The sequence below is a fragment of the Gymnodraco acuticeps genome, unplaced genomic scaffold (genome assembly GCF_902827175.1).
Source record: "Gymnodraco acuticeps unplaced genomic scaffold, fGymAcu1.1, whole genome shotgun sequence".
Lineage (NCBI taxonomy): Eukaryota > Metazoa > Chordata > Actinopteri > Perciformes > Bathydraconidae > Gymnodraco > Gymnodraco acuticeps.
The window spans coordinates 8197027-8213390 of record NW_022991154.1 but is presented as its reverse complement, the minus strand read 5'-3'; the positions used below and the strand labels follow the sequence as shown (position 1 = coordinate 8213390).

At 42.1% G+C, this 16364-nt stretch overlaps 1 protein-coding gene across 22 annotated transcripts in view; it reads left to right on the top strand.

Moving 5' to 3' along the window:
- Positions 1-16364, top strand: part of ptprfa (protein tyrosine phosphatase receptor type Fa) — a 315231-nt gene that overhangs the window by 233331 nt on the left and 65536 nt on the right. For all 22 annotated transcript variants that reach the window (XM_034237428.1, XM_034237408.1, XM_034237427.1 and 19 more), the window contains one exon: positions 5684-5877. In XM_034237428.1, the coding sequence (XP_034093319.1) occupies positions 5684-5877 (194 nt within the window). The remainder of the gene's footprint in view (positions 1-5683; positions 5878-16364) is intronic.

Genomic DNA, 16364 nt, shown 5'->3' with positions numbered 1-16364 from the left:
CAGCTATGTTACCAAAGCTCTAAAAAGGTAGTTTCAGCTACCAACATTTAATTAAAAAAAATTTAAATGATGACCTTGACCTTTCCAAAATCAAATAGTATGGCCAGTTTATTTTCTTGCTATACTCTAAATCAAATCAAATCAAATCAAAGTGTATTTATAAAGCATATTTATAAAGCACATTTAAAAGCGATTTTTGGTCGGGCCAAAGTGATGTACATGTAATAAATACTACATTACTACATTCATAATAAAAGACAATAAATTACAACAGATTAGGGGTGTAACGGTATCCGTATTCGTCCCGTACCGTCACGGTTCGGACGTCACGGTTCGGCACACGCAGTCACACGACGAATACGCCTTTTTTTTATGAGTGGGAAAAATAGCGTCATTCAGGGCAGTATCCACTACACTTTATATAATCCAGGGGGCGGTATTGCGCCTAAAAGCTGTTTGCCAGCCGCCCTTAAACAACAAATGAAGAAGAAGAAGAAACACAACAACAAAACGAACAAAATACAAGAAGAAGAAAAGTTAGTATGGCGATTTCAGATAACACAGGAGCTAGAACCCACCTGCTTCTTTTAAATCAGCTGTGTGGGAACATTTCGGGTTCCCTGTGGACTACAATAACGATGGAGTGTACGAGTGGTGGATCAACGAGGACGGTGTGTCGCCGTTGTTCTACAGAGGTGCGGTATGCTATTGGTAACACACGCCAAACTTGCTAAATCATATCAGAAGGCATCACCCAGATTTGCCAATCACCGGAGCCAAAAGACAGCAGCAGTTCAACAGCTGATCCCCGCTGTTTTTAAGAAGCCAAGAGACATGAAAGCAGTGAGACCAAAATAAATAACGGAAGCTTTTGGCATATGTTTTTCAACGACTTTGCGCTCTTGAAACACTTTCTTATCATTTATGATGTCATATTTTCAAGACATTCTTTTTAGCTTTACAGCTTGATGAAACCTTTTTGTTTGACATCAGCCATTATAGATAATATGGCCATCTGAGTGTACTGTGTATGGTTTGTTTTTAACTGTGTAATACAGTTAATTATTCAAAAAAGAGTTCTTTATTTTTAAACTGAAACTTGCACTACTGTTCAATCATAAATAACAACAAACCTGGAATTATGCATTTGGGACTTTTTTTTGCTTTTTGTTGTTGTACCGAACCGTGACCTCCAAACCGAGGTACGAACCGAACCGTGACTTCTGTGAACCGTTACACCCTTACAACAGATATATTGAAAACACAGGGAATAGTCAGGAGTCGTGCTCCACTCTGACTAAAAGGCCAGGGAGAAGAAGTGTGTTTTAAGCGTAGATTAAAAAAACCCTAGGGTCTGGGCCGACCTCACATGGAGGGGCAGAGTATTCTAATCTCTACTCCTCACAGTTCTAGTTTGTCTGCTTTGTGAGACTTTGCTGCTGTTATCTTCTGCATGCCTCTCTGTGCTGCCGGGCCTTCCCCTCTCTCCTGTCTGGAGAGTTGCCTAAGTGTTAACATGACATGCCTTTTCTCTGTTCTAAGTCAGACAGTTGGTCTGAATGGCCACCGAGACTCAGGCCCCATTTACACGGGAACGCAAACGAACCGATTCGATATCAAAAAAGTATTCCGTTCACACGGATACGGCTCAATAAACGTGTCCCTTCACACGAGACCGCTGTAGTACATATGCCGGGCCTGTAAGTGGCGCTGTACTTCCGCCACAAAATACACCAAAAGCAGCGAAGAAGACCCCCCCCCCCCCGAGCATGGTTGCCATGGTTGCCTGGTTGCCCTTCTGTTTATTCTCCGCGGTGGATTTAGCAACATGTAGTTCATGTAGTTCTCCATGTCCACTTGTTGCTGATGGTTGTGGTAGAGGAGCTGTAGATGTTGCACTAACATCTGTAGCATGGTCAGTAGCAGTAGCTCCTGCAGTAGCTACTGACCATGCTACAGCAGTGAGCAGCAGAGGTGGGGAGAGGCGGGGCTATGGCTTCATCGTTATCAGGAAATGATCGTATAGCGTAAAACTGTAAAACTGTCACTGCTGGAGACAATTAGAAGCCCAACGAGCACAGATATATGACACCTTTCAACAAATCCTTTCATTCACCTTTTTGTGAGCGCACAATTGGCCACATCATGACCAATGAGAGTAATTTGCTCTTTTCTGGAGCCACTAGACAAAATCTAAGTATATATTGAGGACGTTGAAACAATTTGTATCCATTTTAGGCTCAAAAATTGCAGTTTTGAGTCCCCTTGAACTTTAAAATCCACCCAAAATGTCATCACAATCAGCCCACGGGGAGTACACATATGGTCAGTTTCTGGTTAAAAACTGCCATTCTTGAGCCGGAACATGTCTGAAATTGATTCAACATCCTCAGTAACCAAGCCATTTTAAACTATTGTATGCATAGGCTATAGTGCTAATTAATACTAATTGATGCCACTTATGATAAAAGTGCAAATTGCCCAACATATGCAAGTCAGCATCCAGCCATTTCTAAGTGCTGGGGACCCGTACGATCCATTTCTAACATTAAACATCGGGGTACTCAACATTTCCGGGTTCACAATAGGACTCTATGAGCTGGCAAATAGACTAGAACAAGTTGGGAGGTCTAGAAAGTATAATGTGAAAGCTGCCCTCTGTTGAAGCTCACTGTCCAGACCAGCTGAGGTCTCTTTGACAAATGAACTCCAGCTCTTCCTTTGACATCTTCCCGACTCCTTCCCTTAATATCCTCTTAATCATATCAGTCCACCAATGTCTGGATTTATTTGATGGCCTCTTGCTCTTATTGTGTTTGAATTGGGAGGCTGTGGCGCAGTGGACTCGTGCGTTGGTGTTCGTATCAGGGGAGCACAGGTTCAAACCCCACTGCAGTCAGCATGTTGTTGTGTCCCTGGGCAAGACACTTCACCCCAAATTGCTCCTGTGAGGATTTCCCACAGTATTGAGTATTTAAGTCGCTTTGGATAAAAGCATCTAACAAGTAGTATGTAATGTCTGTGACTCAAAGGCAATTATGAGATTAGAAAGTGCAGAGAGTGGTGTGTATGTGTGTACTGTTGTGACTTGTCTGCTCTCTGTTTATTGATTTGTTGGAATGATTGATACTATCTGAATTAGTTAATAGTCTTTTTCCGAGCGATGCTGAGTTAATCATTCAATTGTGTGATCACAGAGACAGATGTGGAAGTCAGTAGAGAAGAAGCCTGCTTGCAAGTTCACAGGGATATTATTGCATTTAAAATGCATTCAATAATTATTTTGGAGCTCAAAGACATTTTGTGAGAAACGCTGCTTAAAAACACTGTAATTTATATATGTTATCATTTTCTTTCTATTTTATTTTAAAGAATCTGTGTTTTGTTATGATTCTTATTTAATTAGTCAGATTTAGCTGCTGCCAGGTGTATTATTGTTTCTTAAGACAGTGCCAGGCTCTCTGTTTCCAGATGCATCAAGGCTGTTGATTCAGTGAAACCTTTTCCTGACCCCATCGCTGTAAACACATGTGACACGTCTCATGATATTGATCAATATTTTCCCATCTCCAATTTAAAAAGAAAAGCTAAGTTGTATTTCCCAAATGTTGAGCTCTTCATACATATAACCACAAACATAAAGGTATGCAATTCAAATAATGTTTCTAGAATGGCATTGCACGTCTAGTGGCTTTCATTTGTTAGCCTAACAATGTTACGCCTCCTCTCTAAATTTGTATAACCCAAATTCATCCCTTTTTTATAATAACATGAAATGTACCCAACTGCGTTTCAGTTACCTGGTTTACCCTTAATCTACATTAGGTTACCTGCAGAAACTCATGTATGACATCACCCTTTCTTTGTTCACTGCCTTATGACTTGACCTCAGAATTTGTGTATTATAAAAACAGATGTGAACAGTGATAGGAGAACGGTTTCCTTCCTCAATCCAAAGCACTAAGCCTCTCCACCTGCTGTCCTCCTCTCTCCATCTTTATTCCCTGTCACAGCCTTTTCTGCACACCTACTGAATTGTAATCTCTCACTCTTTTCATCTCTCTGCACCCCATTTGACTTTGAGCTCTGATCACTGACTGGGTTTCTCCAGCATCTGTCCGTTCTCCCCAGTAACTGTAGCTGCTTTTTTCTGTGCTCTGCCCATAAGTTCTCCTTTCAGCTCTGTGCTGACAATATCTTACACATTCTCATTTCGCTCTCTGGGACATACATCATCTTACAGCCTCTTGCTGTCATCGACACCCATTATAGCAACAATTGGATAATTCTCGTGTAATTCGTACAGAAAGTGGTAAAATCACCAAATTGGGTAATGGTTAGGGGTTGTAACCAGTAAAAAAAGCAGGGTTAGGGCTACGGTTAGCATTAGCCTCTAGTAGTCTGTTATTGAATTAGCAATGTGGCTACAGCAGCACAGAACACCCAGGAGCTGCTTATATTTCCTGGTTACTACTGACTTCAAAGATGTGTTTAGTCTGCTGTTTTTACTCACACAGTTATTTTGTTCTTCTTTCACACTTCACAGGATTTGTGTTTGTATAACAGAAATGTATTGACGTTTTTCCTCCAAAGCCTTGAGCTTGATTGTGGAAGCTTGCTCCTATTATTTGAGGTTAAGCGATTGTAATTAGTCCAAAGCACAAAGTGCTGACACAGTGTTCCAGAGCTTTCCTTTGCCTGCTGTGCTGGCTGAGCTGTTTTAACACTTTTCTCCCCATGTCTTTATCTCTTGGTGCAGTGCATTTTAACCTCTAACTCTTCCTTTGGTCTTCTTGTCTGTCTTGACTTCCATTAATCTTGGCATGACCTCATCTCCTCCTTTTTATTGAAGTCAAATTTATATTAGTTTGTGCCTCCCTCTGAAGCTGACCAAGCAATACAGAGGAATCTTCATGAGCTAATTTCCAATATTCTATGAAGAAGGATAACCCCTTCTCCCAGTATCCTCTTGTGGCAACATGTGACAAGCTTTGATGTGTATAACCTGCAAAGATAGCGAGCAACCTTCATATTACCTTCTAACTCCTCCAGGGCTGTTCCTATCTCATCAGTTCAGGAGAATATGAGCGAAAGCTAACCACAACTTGAAATCGGTCCACACCTCTTTCACATACACATTACCTTTACATGCACAATTGTGTACACTACTACATACTTTATGTTTCCAGGGAGACATATTTTCTCCAGGATTACCATCAACGTTTTAAATACCTGGTTAACTTTATTCTGAATGGAGAGACAGAGTAGTTAATAGCAGCAAGTAGTTGGATTGAATGATATATGCGTGAAACAAAGGACCACACCACTCTTACATATTTGTTCTATGTAGGAGGATAAAATAAGGATCTTCAAACAACTGACATGTCCTTCTCCATAGTTATTCTATAATGTTATTATCACATTATAAGAAACTGTTGTGTAAGATATTTCTCTATGAAACACAGGTTTCAACCGCCATTCAATTATCAAACAGATAGTCAATAAGATCATAATCAGGGCACAACACTTTGGACATTCTTGTAAAAACGTGTTTTGGAGCATTCGCTTGGACAACCAACTATAATTGAATGAGAGTTGTAACCAAAAGGTAAAAGTAGATACTTAACTTTCATCGTTCCCTGAAGACTGTTAAGTTGAAGTTGTGTGCTGTGTTGTGCTGCAGTGCCTGGAGCTCCCCCCAGGAAGGTGGAGGCAGATGCCCTCAACTCAACCGCCATCAGAGTGACCTGGAAGCCCCCCCTGTCTGTGAAGCAGCACGGCCAGATCAGAGGCTACCAGCTGGTCTACTCCAGGCTGGTGAACGGACAGCCTCACGGACAGCCGCTCATCATGGACATCTCGCTTCCTGATGCCCAGGTACGGTCACTCTAAAGACAACATCCCATGTTTTGTTCCTTTAAGTTGGCAGGAACATGGCACCAACGATGCTGATTCACTCATGGGGTTTGACTTTATTTATTACTGTGCACAGTTTTATTTGTTAGAAACAGAACTGAGTGTTCTTTGCTCTCTTTGCCCTGGTCTTTGCCTACAGGCTATATACAGGCTGCTCTACATACCCTTTGATTTGTGAAGGGACCTAGGGCTGTGTGCAGCCTTAGAGACAGATTTGTATACGTCTTAGGAATACAAAAATGCACTGCCCCATCTGGGAGGATGGGGACGACACTTCTGGGGGTAGAGTCGACCAATTGGAAGGTGCCCTTGGAAACCCTTGCTGTAATTGTGAACTTGGGCAGGATACTCAACTCTACATTTTTCTCGATAGCATGTCCAACAGTGTGATAATGTTGGTTTCCCTGAGCAGGTGGCACCTTGTTTGGCAATCTTTGCTTCTTTTTGAATGTGTGTGAGTTGGTGAATGCTCACGTATAAGTGTAAAAGTGCTTTAAGGGGAAAAGTACTTTACAAATGCAGTCCATTTATCATTTATTCTGAATTAGTAGCTGTCATCCAAGCCCTGCTCTAGGAACATTGCACTTCACATGAAAGGAGGCATTCCTTATCTTGGTATTACCATTTACATTAAGTTAGACCCCCAGCTGTACAATGCTTTTTAGCACATTAGCTATGCTTGGATCCATCTATTTCTCATAATGCTGAAGATGTTTGCTTAGATCATATTAACCACAGTGGTCAGCAACTGCTCAAAGTGCCTAAAGTGGGTTTTAGAAAAAGATATATATTGTCAACCATGCGGCTTATGGCTGCTCATGTCCATGTTGCTAAAGTACATGGATCCAACAAACCTAGAAATCGTTGAATATGAAATATTTGACCAAAGAAGAAACCAGGTACATGTTGGTTTAAAGTGGATACAAAACAATTCCATTGATAAGGCGGTTAGCTGCAGCAGTATTTCCATTGTTTGCAACAAATACTTCTACTCAACTACATTTTGGAGGGCATTTTTCTTATGCTTTACTCACATTTATTCAACACTCATAGTTATATTTTACATATCAAAAGCACATGATATATGATAGATACAGTAGTTTCAGTAAATTGTTAATACAATGGCTCTGAATTGTCAAATAACAACATCTAAATGTCCCTACATGCATTTGTGAGGAATAAAAACAGAAGGATTTATTACTAAACAATAATTGAATACTATCAAAAGAGCCATTCTGCATACTTAGATCTTTGACTTTTGTCAATTGAAATACACTTGGCTCATAATGCTTTATAATTCTACTTACCTTTAATTTTAGGACGTTTACTTGTTGTGGAGTATTCTAAGAGTGAAGTATTTCTACTTTCTAAGTAAAGGCACTTCTTCCACCACTGAGTACTTGTACGTCTATTGAAGCAGGAGTCAAAGGGTGGATGTTTCTAAGCACTCAGAGAGGTGGTGTTCAGGTCCTTTCCTCTCAGCTTGTTTTGGTTCCAGGAGGAGCGTCTCACCTGATTTCATTTTAAGCAGCATTCCTGTCTTATCTGTGCAAGGCAGGAGGCCTGATAGAGGGCCAGCATCTCACAACACATCTACAACTTCTCTCTCTTCATTCACACACACTCACCACTCACACACACACGCTCGCTCAGGGGACTTTCCTGTAAGGAACTGTCTTCCAGCCTCATCTGTGATAAGTTTAGTCTTTCCCCCTGGCGTCAGTGACGGTGATGAAATTCAACACATAGTTTGGGAAGTGACTTCACAAACAAAGTCTTCTACACATCACACACACACACACACACACACACACACACACACACACACACACACACACACACACACACACACACACACACACACACACACACACACACACACACACACACACACAGTGACCTGGCTTGAGAAGAACTTACAAACCCATTTCAACTTAACAAAATGCAAGTCTGTTTATCCCTCCAACATCATTAATGATTTTCAGAATCATTTTCTAATCCATTTCTTCTGTCATAAATTCCGTTCTATTGGTGGAAAGCGTCAGCCAATCAAATCCTGTTTATGCAAATCTGCCAGTACAAGCGCTAGCCAATCAAACCGTGTGTATGCTGGGAGAGACACACTGCAGGTCATTTCCTCATATAGTCCAGCAGATATGTGAAATATCTGAAATAATTGTGCTTTTGATGATAGAAACACTGTTAGAGCATGCCCTAAGGAAGATTTTTGGCTATAGGGCCATCGCAAATTTGTCCATTGGTTGTTATTTTACCAGTAGCTTAGGATCTAGACTACCTAGGATCTTGATTCTGGTGGCTAATCCTACATTTTCAAGGATGGGGAATGCATTGGTACTATTTACAACATGCTAGAATGTAGCTAACTATATGTATCTGGTATTCAGGGAACAAAATACACAGTAAACAATTAACATATTTATTATGGTGAAGTAATACATGTTACATATATATATATGAAATATTACAGGTTTTCAACTAAATGCAGACTTAGTTCTGAAAACACAGTCCACCACAGTGGCAAAGGGCAGTGCTGCCTTGACACATTTGCATTGTCCACTGCATATATAATATTTCATATATATATATATGTATTACTTCACCATAATAAATATGTTAATGGTTTACTGTGTATTTTGTTCCCTGAATACCAGATACATATAGTTAGCTACATTCTAGCATGTTGTAAATAGTACCAATGCATTCCCCATCCTTGAAAATGTAGGATTAGCCACCAGAATCAAGATCCTAGGTGGTCTAGATCCTAAGCTACTGGTAAAATAACAACCAATGGCGGCCATTGGCGCCATTGGACAAATTTGCGATGGCCCTATAGCCACAAATCTTCCTTAGGGCATGCTCTAACAGTGTGCCAAATTTCATGTTTTTATCATCAAAAGCACAATTATTTCACATATCTGCTGGACTAATATTCCAAAAAATGGAGGAGAAATTAATCATAGCGGTAGGGAATCACCCGGTCTTGTACGATCAGTCCCTGTTCACCTACCGGGATACAAACCCGGAGGAGCCAGGCATGGAGGGAGGTGGCAGAGATAGTGGGTGAAACTGGTAGGTTTTCGCCTGTTTGGGGAGTTTATATCCAGTTTACTTCGTAAACTGTATGTCGGGGGTGGGAGATTCATGTGATTGGTTGTTGGTCGCGTTGCTCGCGAGAACTCCCCAAGCTTCAGACACGCCCACCACCAAGCTTAAACGCACGCCGCTGTGTGGACGGGCCGTTACACTAGGCGAGGTGTGTTTTCTGACAACAACACGCCGGCCATAATGTCCCTGCACCCGCATAGCGCTTTGACAGCACTTCCGGCGGTTTATCACACTCACATGCGCGCGCCCACTGGCTGCCTCCTTTACTGGAGTTACAACTGGGGGGTGAGTGGGGAATTGAGTCTCAAAATGGGTGCCCAATTAACATCGTATGAAACGGATCGTCTCGATTTCAACGAGACATTATGGGGAAATGTGGAATTGTGGAGAGAGATGACTCTTACTCTGGGATAAATGCAATCGTTTTTATTTTTTGCATTTGCCCAGGCCCGTCTGAATTTGCATTTTTTTTCACACACACATCACTCTAGAACTAGGGTTACAATACGGTAGCCGGTAGACATGGTAGCCTGCAGGACGCTCCGCTGGGCTCCTGTGTCACAAAGGAGTCTGCGACCAGAGAGGGTGTCCCTGATGAACAGGAGCCGGTTGGATGTGCCCACGCTCGCGGCCACTACCGAGCGCAGGCCTTGGCGTTTCCCGTTACCTTGTAGGTGCAGGGGGGACGGCACATCTTCGCTTTCGCCCCGTAGCGTGCATGGTAATAGCATAGGCCAGGGCTGAAGTTGCTGACGTCGGCCCCGGAGCTTCTGCTAGGTGGCATGCCTGTACCAGGGAAGGTGCCGCTGCATGTCGGGGCCAGCACCTCGGGGCAAAACGCTGTGTTGCCAGGAAGAACCGGTCAGCTTCTTCGGCCAAAGTGCGGGGCTCAGTAATAGCCGTGTTAGCGAGCGCTGTCTGTACATGCGACAGCATGTGCTGAAGAAACAGTTCTATGAACAATAAATTAGGTTCTTCCGTACCCAGCAGGCTGAGCATCATCTCCATGTGGTCAGAAGGCTTGTTGTCCCCCAGGCTATGAATAGCGAGCAGGCGTCGGGCCCGTTCCGACCGTGACAGCTCGAAAGTCTTTAACAGGAAAGCCTTGAACGCTGCATATTTATCCTGGGCAGGAGGAGATGTAATAAAGCCCACCGTCCGGGTCGCAGTGGAGCTCCCCAGCGCCGAAACGACGTGAAAAAATAAAAGTCTAGCTTGTAACTTTGATACCCCGCCTCCGACTCCCGTCTCTCGGCACTACATTGGTGACCCCGACATAAGTCTCGTTGAAGGATCCGAGACTGAACCGAGCATGGCAAGTAACGCCGTTTTTTTCAAATTGCCGGAGTTTTGGGAGACATCTCCCAACCTGCATGGTTCGCTCAGGCGGAGGCACAGTTCGCCCTCCGCGGAGTGACTGACGACGCAGCACGCTATTTTCACGTCGGGGTCACCAATGTAGTGCCAAGAGACGGGAGTCGGAGGCGAGGTATCGAAGGTACAAGCTAGACTTTTATTTAGCATCTGCAAACACATGTAAACACTTCAAGACCAGGAAGCGAAGACCGGCGGAAACAGGAAGTCCGGTTCACTCAAAGGTCCGTGCAGAACAATACCCCAACCCATAGATCCGTGGGTGAATAATGTCAATCACCACACTGTAAAGATTACTCCTCTCTCAGTTACATTTACATTACATTGCATTTAGCTGACGCTTTTATCCAAAGCGACTTACAATAAGTGCGTTCGACCAACAAGATACAAACTTGAAGAAAACAGAATCATATAAGTACATCAGGTTTCATAAAACATTTCAAGTGCTACTCAACTGGCTTTAGATAAGCCAGTCCTTTATTAGTATATAAGTGCTTTGTTAATAGTTCTATCGCTCGAAGTGGAGTCGAAAGAGATGAGTTTTCAGTCTGCGCCGGAAGATGTGCAAGCTTTCTGCTGTCCTGATTTCAATGGGGAGCTCATTCCACCATTTTGGAGCCAGGATAGCAAACCGACGTGTTTTTGCTGATGGGAACTTGGGTCCCCCTCGCAGTGAGGGTGCAGTGAGCTGTTTGGCTGATGCAGAGCGGAGTGCACGTGCTGGGGTGTACAGTTTAACCATGTCCTGGATGTAGGAAGGGCCAGATCCAGTCACAACAAAGACCTTGATGACAAAAAAAGAATATGTTTAAGGTGATAAGCAGAGATTTAATTTGCTGCTTTTACTCCGTTTTTCTTTGCTGTTGGCCTTGACTCCCTCCATCTCTGCTCATTTTCTGCTGGCAGGCTTGTTGGGTTTAAGATCTCATTGAGGCGTATATTTGGCTGAAGAATGCTTGAAGGGGCCCTTATCCCTCACAAAAGTGTTGGCTGTGAAGCGTGAGCATCACCTGATCTGATAAGATATGGTAATCTATCGGTGGCTCATCTCCAGAAAAACATACCCAGCCAATGGACAAGCACTTAAGGGAGTTGCAGGAGACAATGTCTTCATTGTCTGTGTTTTTGCCCTCCAAAACTAGTAGTATTAGAGTCGTTCAAGATGAAGATGTTGATAGGTGGCTAGTCTGTCTGGCCCTCAGGGTAATGACAGTCAAATCAATCAATGTGAACGATTAATAAACATCAACATCATTGCACGATGACACAAAACTGTTTAGAATCTTTAGCTCTGCAACATATTTCTGTGAGGATCTAGTTGTTTTAACTGTCTGTCATCAATCCTCTGCACTCCTTCTTGACAATGTGTCAGTCTGTTGGTGGCCAGTGAAAATGAGAAGGAGAGGGAAGGGAAGTCGAGAGGAGAGTTGGGTTATAATACATTCAAATTATGAACTGTTGACCCCCTTAGAAAACTAGTAGAGAGATTGAGGCTCTCTGGGATATGACAGGCCCTTTCTTACTCCCTGGGATTCAACCACAGCCGTGTCTTAGATATGACCATTAAACAATCTTTTCTTCAGACAATAACAGAACAGTTTGAGCCTGCCAGGGACAGGATTTGCAACAATTTGTGATAGAACGTTGATTATGGATTAGGAGTTAATAATTATACGGGATGGCGGAAGAGAGCTTCCAAAGAGTTGGTTGGGAAGAGGCTGTGTCACTATGTTGTCTCGGTATTTCTACTGTATGACAATTCTCCGGCTGTGATTTCCAATGAATCTTCAGTGTCAGACATCAGTTTAAAGCTTTTCTGTGTTTCGGTTCTTTACTCCATGAGTTTCATCACAAATGGGGCGAAGCCTGCGAGCTAGTTCAGGCAGTCAACTCGAGCACCAATGATACATTAACACGTGACGCACCTCCTCCCTCTTACAACCAACCAAACACATTCTCCTAAACATGCCGCTCTATTTAAGCTGCCAGGTCTTCCTGCCTCTGCCTCGCTATGCTGCTGCTGCACTGCTGTGTTCACTTGCTACTGCTACGTTCATGTTCCTGCTGCTGCGTTCATGTTGCTGCTGCTTGCCTGCCCCCCCACCACCCCAGCTTCCACCTGTAGGCTCGGGGGATAGTTATCTAATCATCACTCAATGTTCTTTGTAAATCTGTGGAGTGATGAGGCCCGAGCCTAGACTGAGTTGTCTGACTGAAATATGACTTTTAGTCATTATTCAGCCTTCAAATGGCTATATTTTTCAAATATCCAGCAGTAAGGGGGGTTGGAGTCTGTAAATGTGTTTTTTATGTAACCAACAAGACAGTGACACCACATCTCCAGCGAATCTATTCTATTTTCGCACTGGTGAATAATCACAACATGTTGATAAGAGCGATGGTCTACCTTAAAACGGCATCTATTGAATTGACAGTTGACTTCCAGCCTAGCAGACTATATTCCTGTTTTAATATTGGTACTCAGATCTGAGACTAGCTCATGCTACTTGATAAAAGGCAAAGTGAAATAATTTTAAGTGTGAAAGGAAGAAAAAAGGCAGCATTAAATAAAGTTCCAAGTACAAACGTTGTTTACTACAGACCTCTGTGGCAAAGAGACACAAACGTTATCGAAAACAGGCTTTTATTCAGTTTTAATTGCAAACTCAAAACATCATCAATTGTTTCACCTTCATATAAACATTGCTACAGCTCTTGCAAACAATTCAATCAGTAGTTATTTCCAGTTGTTAAAATGATGATGTTATTGAAAGTCTTCCAGGCACAGTGGAACAGTACAGATTGCATCTCTGCTTCCTCTCTGTGGCTTGTGGAGTTTCAGTATCTCGGGGCCTTGTAAACACATTAGCATAAAATGGAGCTTGAGATTGGCAAGTAGATGGATGTTGTGTTAGAATAATTTCTAACACTACTCCCACCTGTGGCTTTGTGTAGTAAGAAATTAGGTTGAGCCATTTGACAGTTTTGGGACATGTTTGTGGGCCAGTGCTTCATATTGAAAGCCATTTGGGGTCTCTGGGTATGCCTCCTGAAAGCCCCCCTGAGCTCTTTGAGAACATCCAACTGGGACCCAGAACGCAACGGGGGGAGTCAAACAGGGTTTATCCAGGCATGGAAACACTCCCTGAAGGCCCCACGAGGAGCTGCACCAGTGAACTGCAGTTCTAACTTCACTCAAAAGCCCGACTGGTTGTCTCAAGGTTGTACAGTAGAAGAGACAAAAAACGCTCCAAACACCCCCTTTTAATAGTTGTTGTTGTTGTTGATAACCACCTTGTACACCCCTGATCTGTAAATAGGGTTTTAGGTTTTGTCGAGCCAGTTAAAGCTAACAGACCCTTTCTTTGTTGTGGTTGCTTAGTAGTACTACTCTCAGCTCCACATTTACAAGTCATTGCTTTTCACTACACAGACATGATATCAACTCAGTGGTCTGTGTAGAATCGTGTGGACATGAGCACTCAATTTAAAGCCACAGCAATGCAACAAAGAGAGAGTGGAGAGAGATCCAAACTAGCAATCTTTCTTGTTTTATCCATATAACTCTGATCTAAAACACATTGGTAAACAGATGTTGGGGTTTCGAGGCAGTAAAATAGCCAGCATTGAAAACACAAATGATAATAATGAGCCTTTGCCCAAGTCTGGCAGAGAAGAAACATACATTGTTTTCCAACTACAGAATTTCTGATTAACGTTTTCTCTTTGTCCTGTGTTCAAAGACTACAGTAAGTGAAGATGGACTCACCATTCTCTCCAATACAAAGGAGTCTCCCTACCATCTATAACTTTGACTGGCAGTATAGCAGTGATGATGAATGGAGAGAAATCCATCCTCATAATGTACAAGTTCACTGACAGAGCCAGTGATACATCAAGGCAAATAATAACCCAGTAATGCATCAGTAACTGTATACAAGAATGATGGTTAACACAGGCCATTTTTAGCCTCCTTACTCCTTTAGATAATTCATCTTATTTTTCATTTAGAGTGTGATCTGCACTCAACGAATGGAGGTGATTTTCCCTTTACCCTGAGCAACTTACATTGTTCACAACAACATATTTTATTTATCTCTCCTAAGAAGCTGGGAGATTTAAAGCCCTTTGTTTTATTTCTGGTTAGTCAGCAAGGTCAGGAAGCAGAACACAAATACCCTGTGACGCTGGATCCCTGCTGTTGATGCATTCGCTAATGCTTTGGGAGTAAAACAGGCTGACTAATGTCCTTAGCTACAAATGCAGACATCTAGAATTTCCCCCTGGCCCGTGAAGGGGCTGCAGCAGATGGCAGCAGATCCCCCAACGGACCCTTCCAGTTCCTTTGCTGAAATTTGATCTGCCTCAACGACAAAGTGAATTTGGGGACAACTGATGCTAACTAAATATGTGGAAACCAGTCGCAATGGTTTGTCTGTCCTGCAGGTCAAGCAGGGGTTATTAAAGCTAAAACAGGTAACTGCTAGCGACTGCTGTTGCTAGCGACTGAGCGACTGCTGCTGCTAGCGACTGAGCGACTGCTACTGCTAGCGACTGCCAATTTCTGTCTAGGCTATGGTATAAGTTACATTTGAAACACTACATCGATACATTCATAATAAACCTTAATTGTAAGTGTAATGATATATATATATATAAATATAAAAACTTACCGGCTTTTTGCTTGGCTCATGCTAATTTGTGTGGCTCTTCTCCACTTTCTAAATATAATCAAAGCAAATTGGTCAAATTCTGATAGTAAAATGAGGTGTATGTCCGTTAGACAAGAAAACACTTACAGTATTTGGTGGGGAAAGCCAGTGAACCCAGTCGTGGAACATGCACGAAGCACACTCTTATATGAACCCAAAATAATAGGCATACACACAGACAGTATGTTGTTTAAACTGTGAAAGACTTTTTGATGCCAGATGTTTGCCAGATGGCCAGTACACTACTGGAAGAATAGTGAGATCCTTCAATTGAACATATTGGCGTGTTTAGGAGTGAAAAATACAAGATGGTAATTGTCCTCTTTCATAGATTATTTATATAAAAGATTATCAACATTTTAAATTAGCTTATTCCTATACCCCTGGATGCTGGCACACCCCTTCACATGTGGATACACATGGAAATAAAGGTAAAATATTTCATTTGTTTTAATTATGTAGAACGTTTTTCATAAAAACTGTCCTTAACTTGTGTAGTACATAGTCACATGCCATTATGGTATGTCTGTGTAGGGTAACACAGAACATTGCAGCGTGCTTTGACATTTAGTGACTATTCCAGAAGCCTGTGATAAAATGGATTAAACAATGAGATAAATTCCTTCCGAGTTTTCAAAGGTTGTTCCTTTTTGGCAAAGCTAGTTTGTAGTGCTGCAGTCGCCCTATCCGACTGATTTTTTTTTTAATTAGCATGCTTGAGGAAGTGGTATCTTCAGACCAGCTAAATACTGGGAAGCCTTGAATCATTCCTAGAGAAGCGAAGGGGCTCCACCGTCTGAGTTAGTCAGAATTTACATCAGTAAAAACTATTTTGTATCCTTCCCTGTTTGTCTCTTTCTTGATTTCTGCCCTGAGCATAACCCTAAGGATGAACTCTGATGTCTAGAAGGAAGATGAACAACTGAAAATACTCACTCATTACATTCAGGCTTATGGCATCAGACACATAGAATGTGCCATTAGGTATCTACATATTCATAGAAGTGTAAATACTGGGTCATAAATCTTAGAAATATATTTATTTAAAATAGATTAAAAGGTTGTAGATAATGTTTAGTACTCAGTCACTAAATGATCAAGGTAAAATCACTTTTTATGACTTTTAAGATGTTGTATTATTAATATTATTGTCTTATTTTATTTAGTTGGGAAATATGATTGCGAGTGCTGAAAAATCTAAAGGTTTTGTGCCACAAACAGGGCACGCATTATACA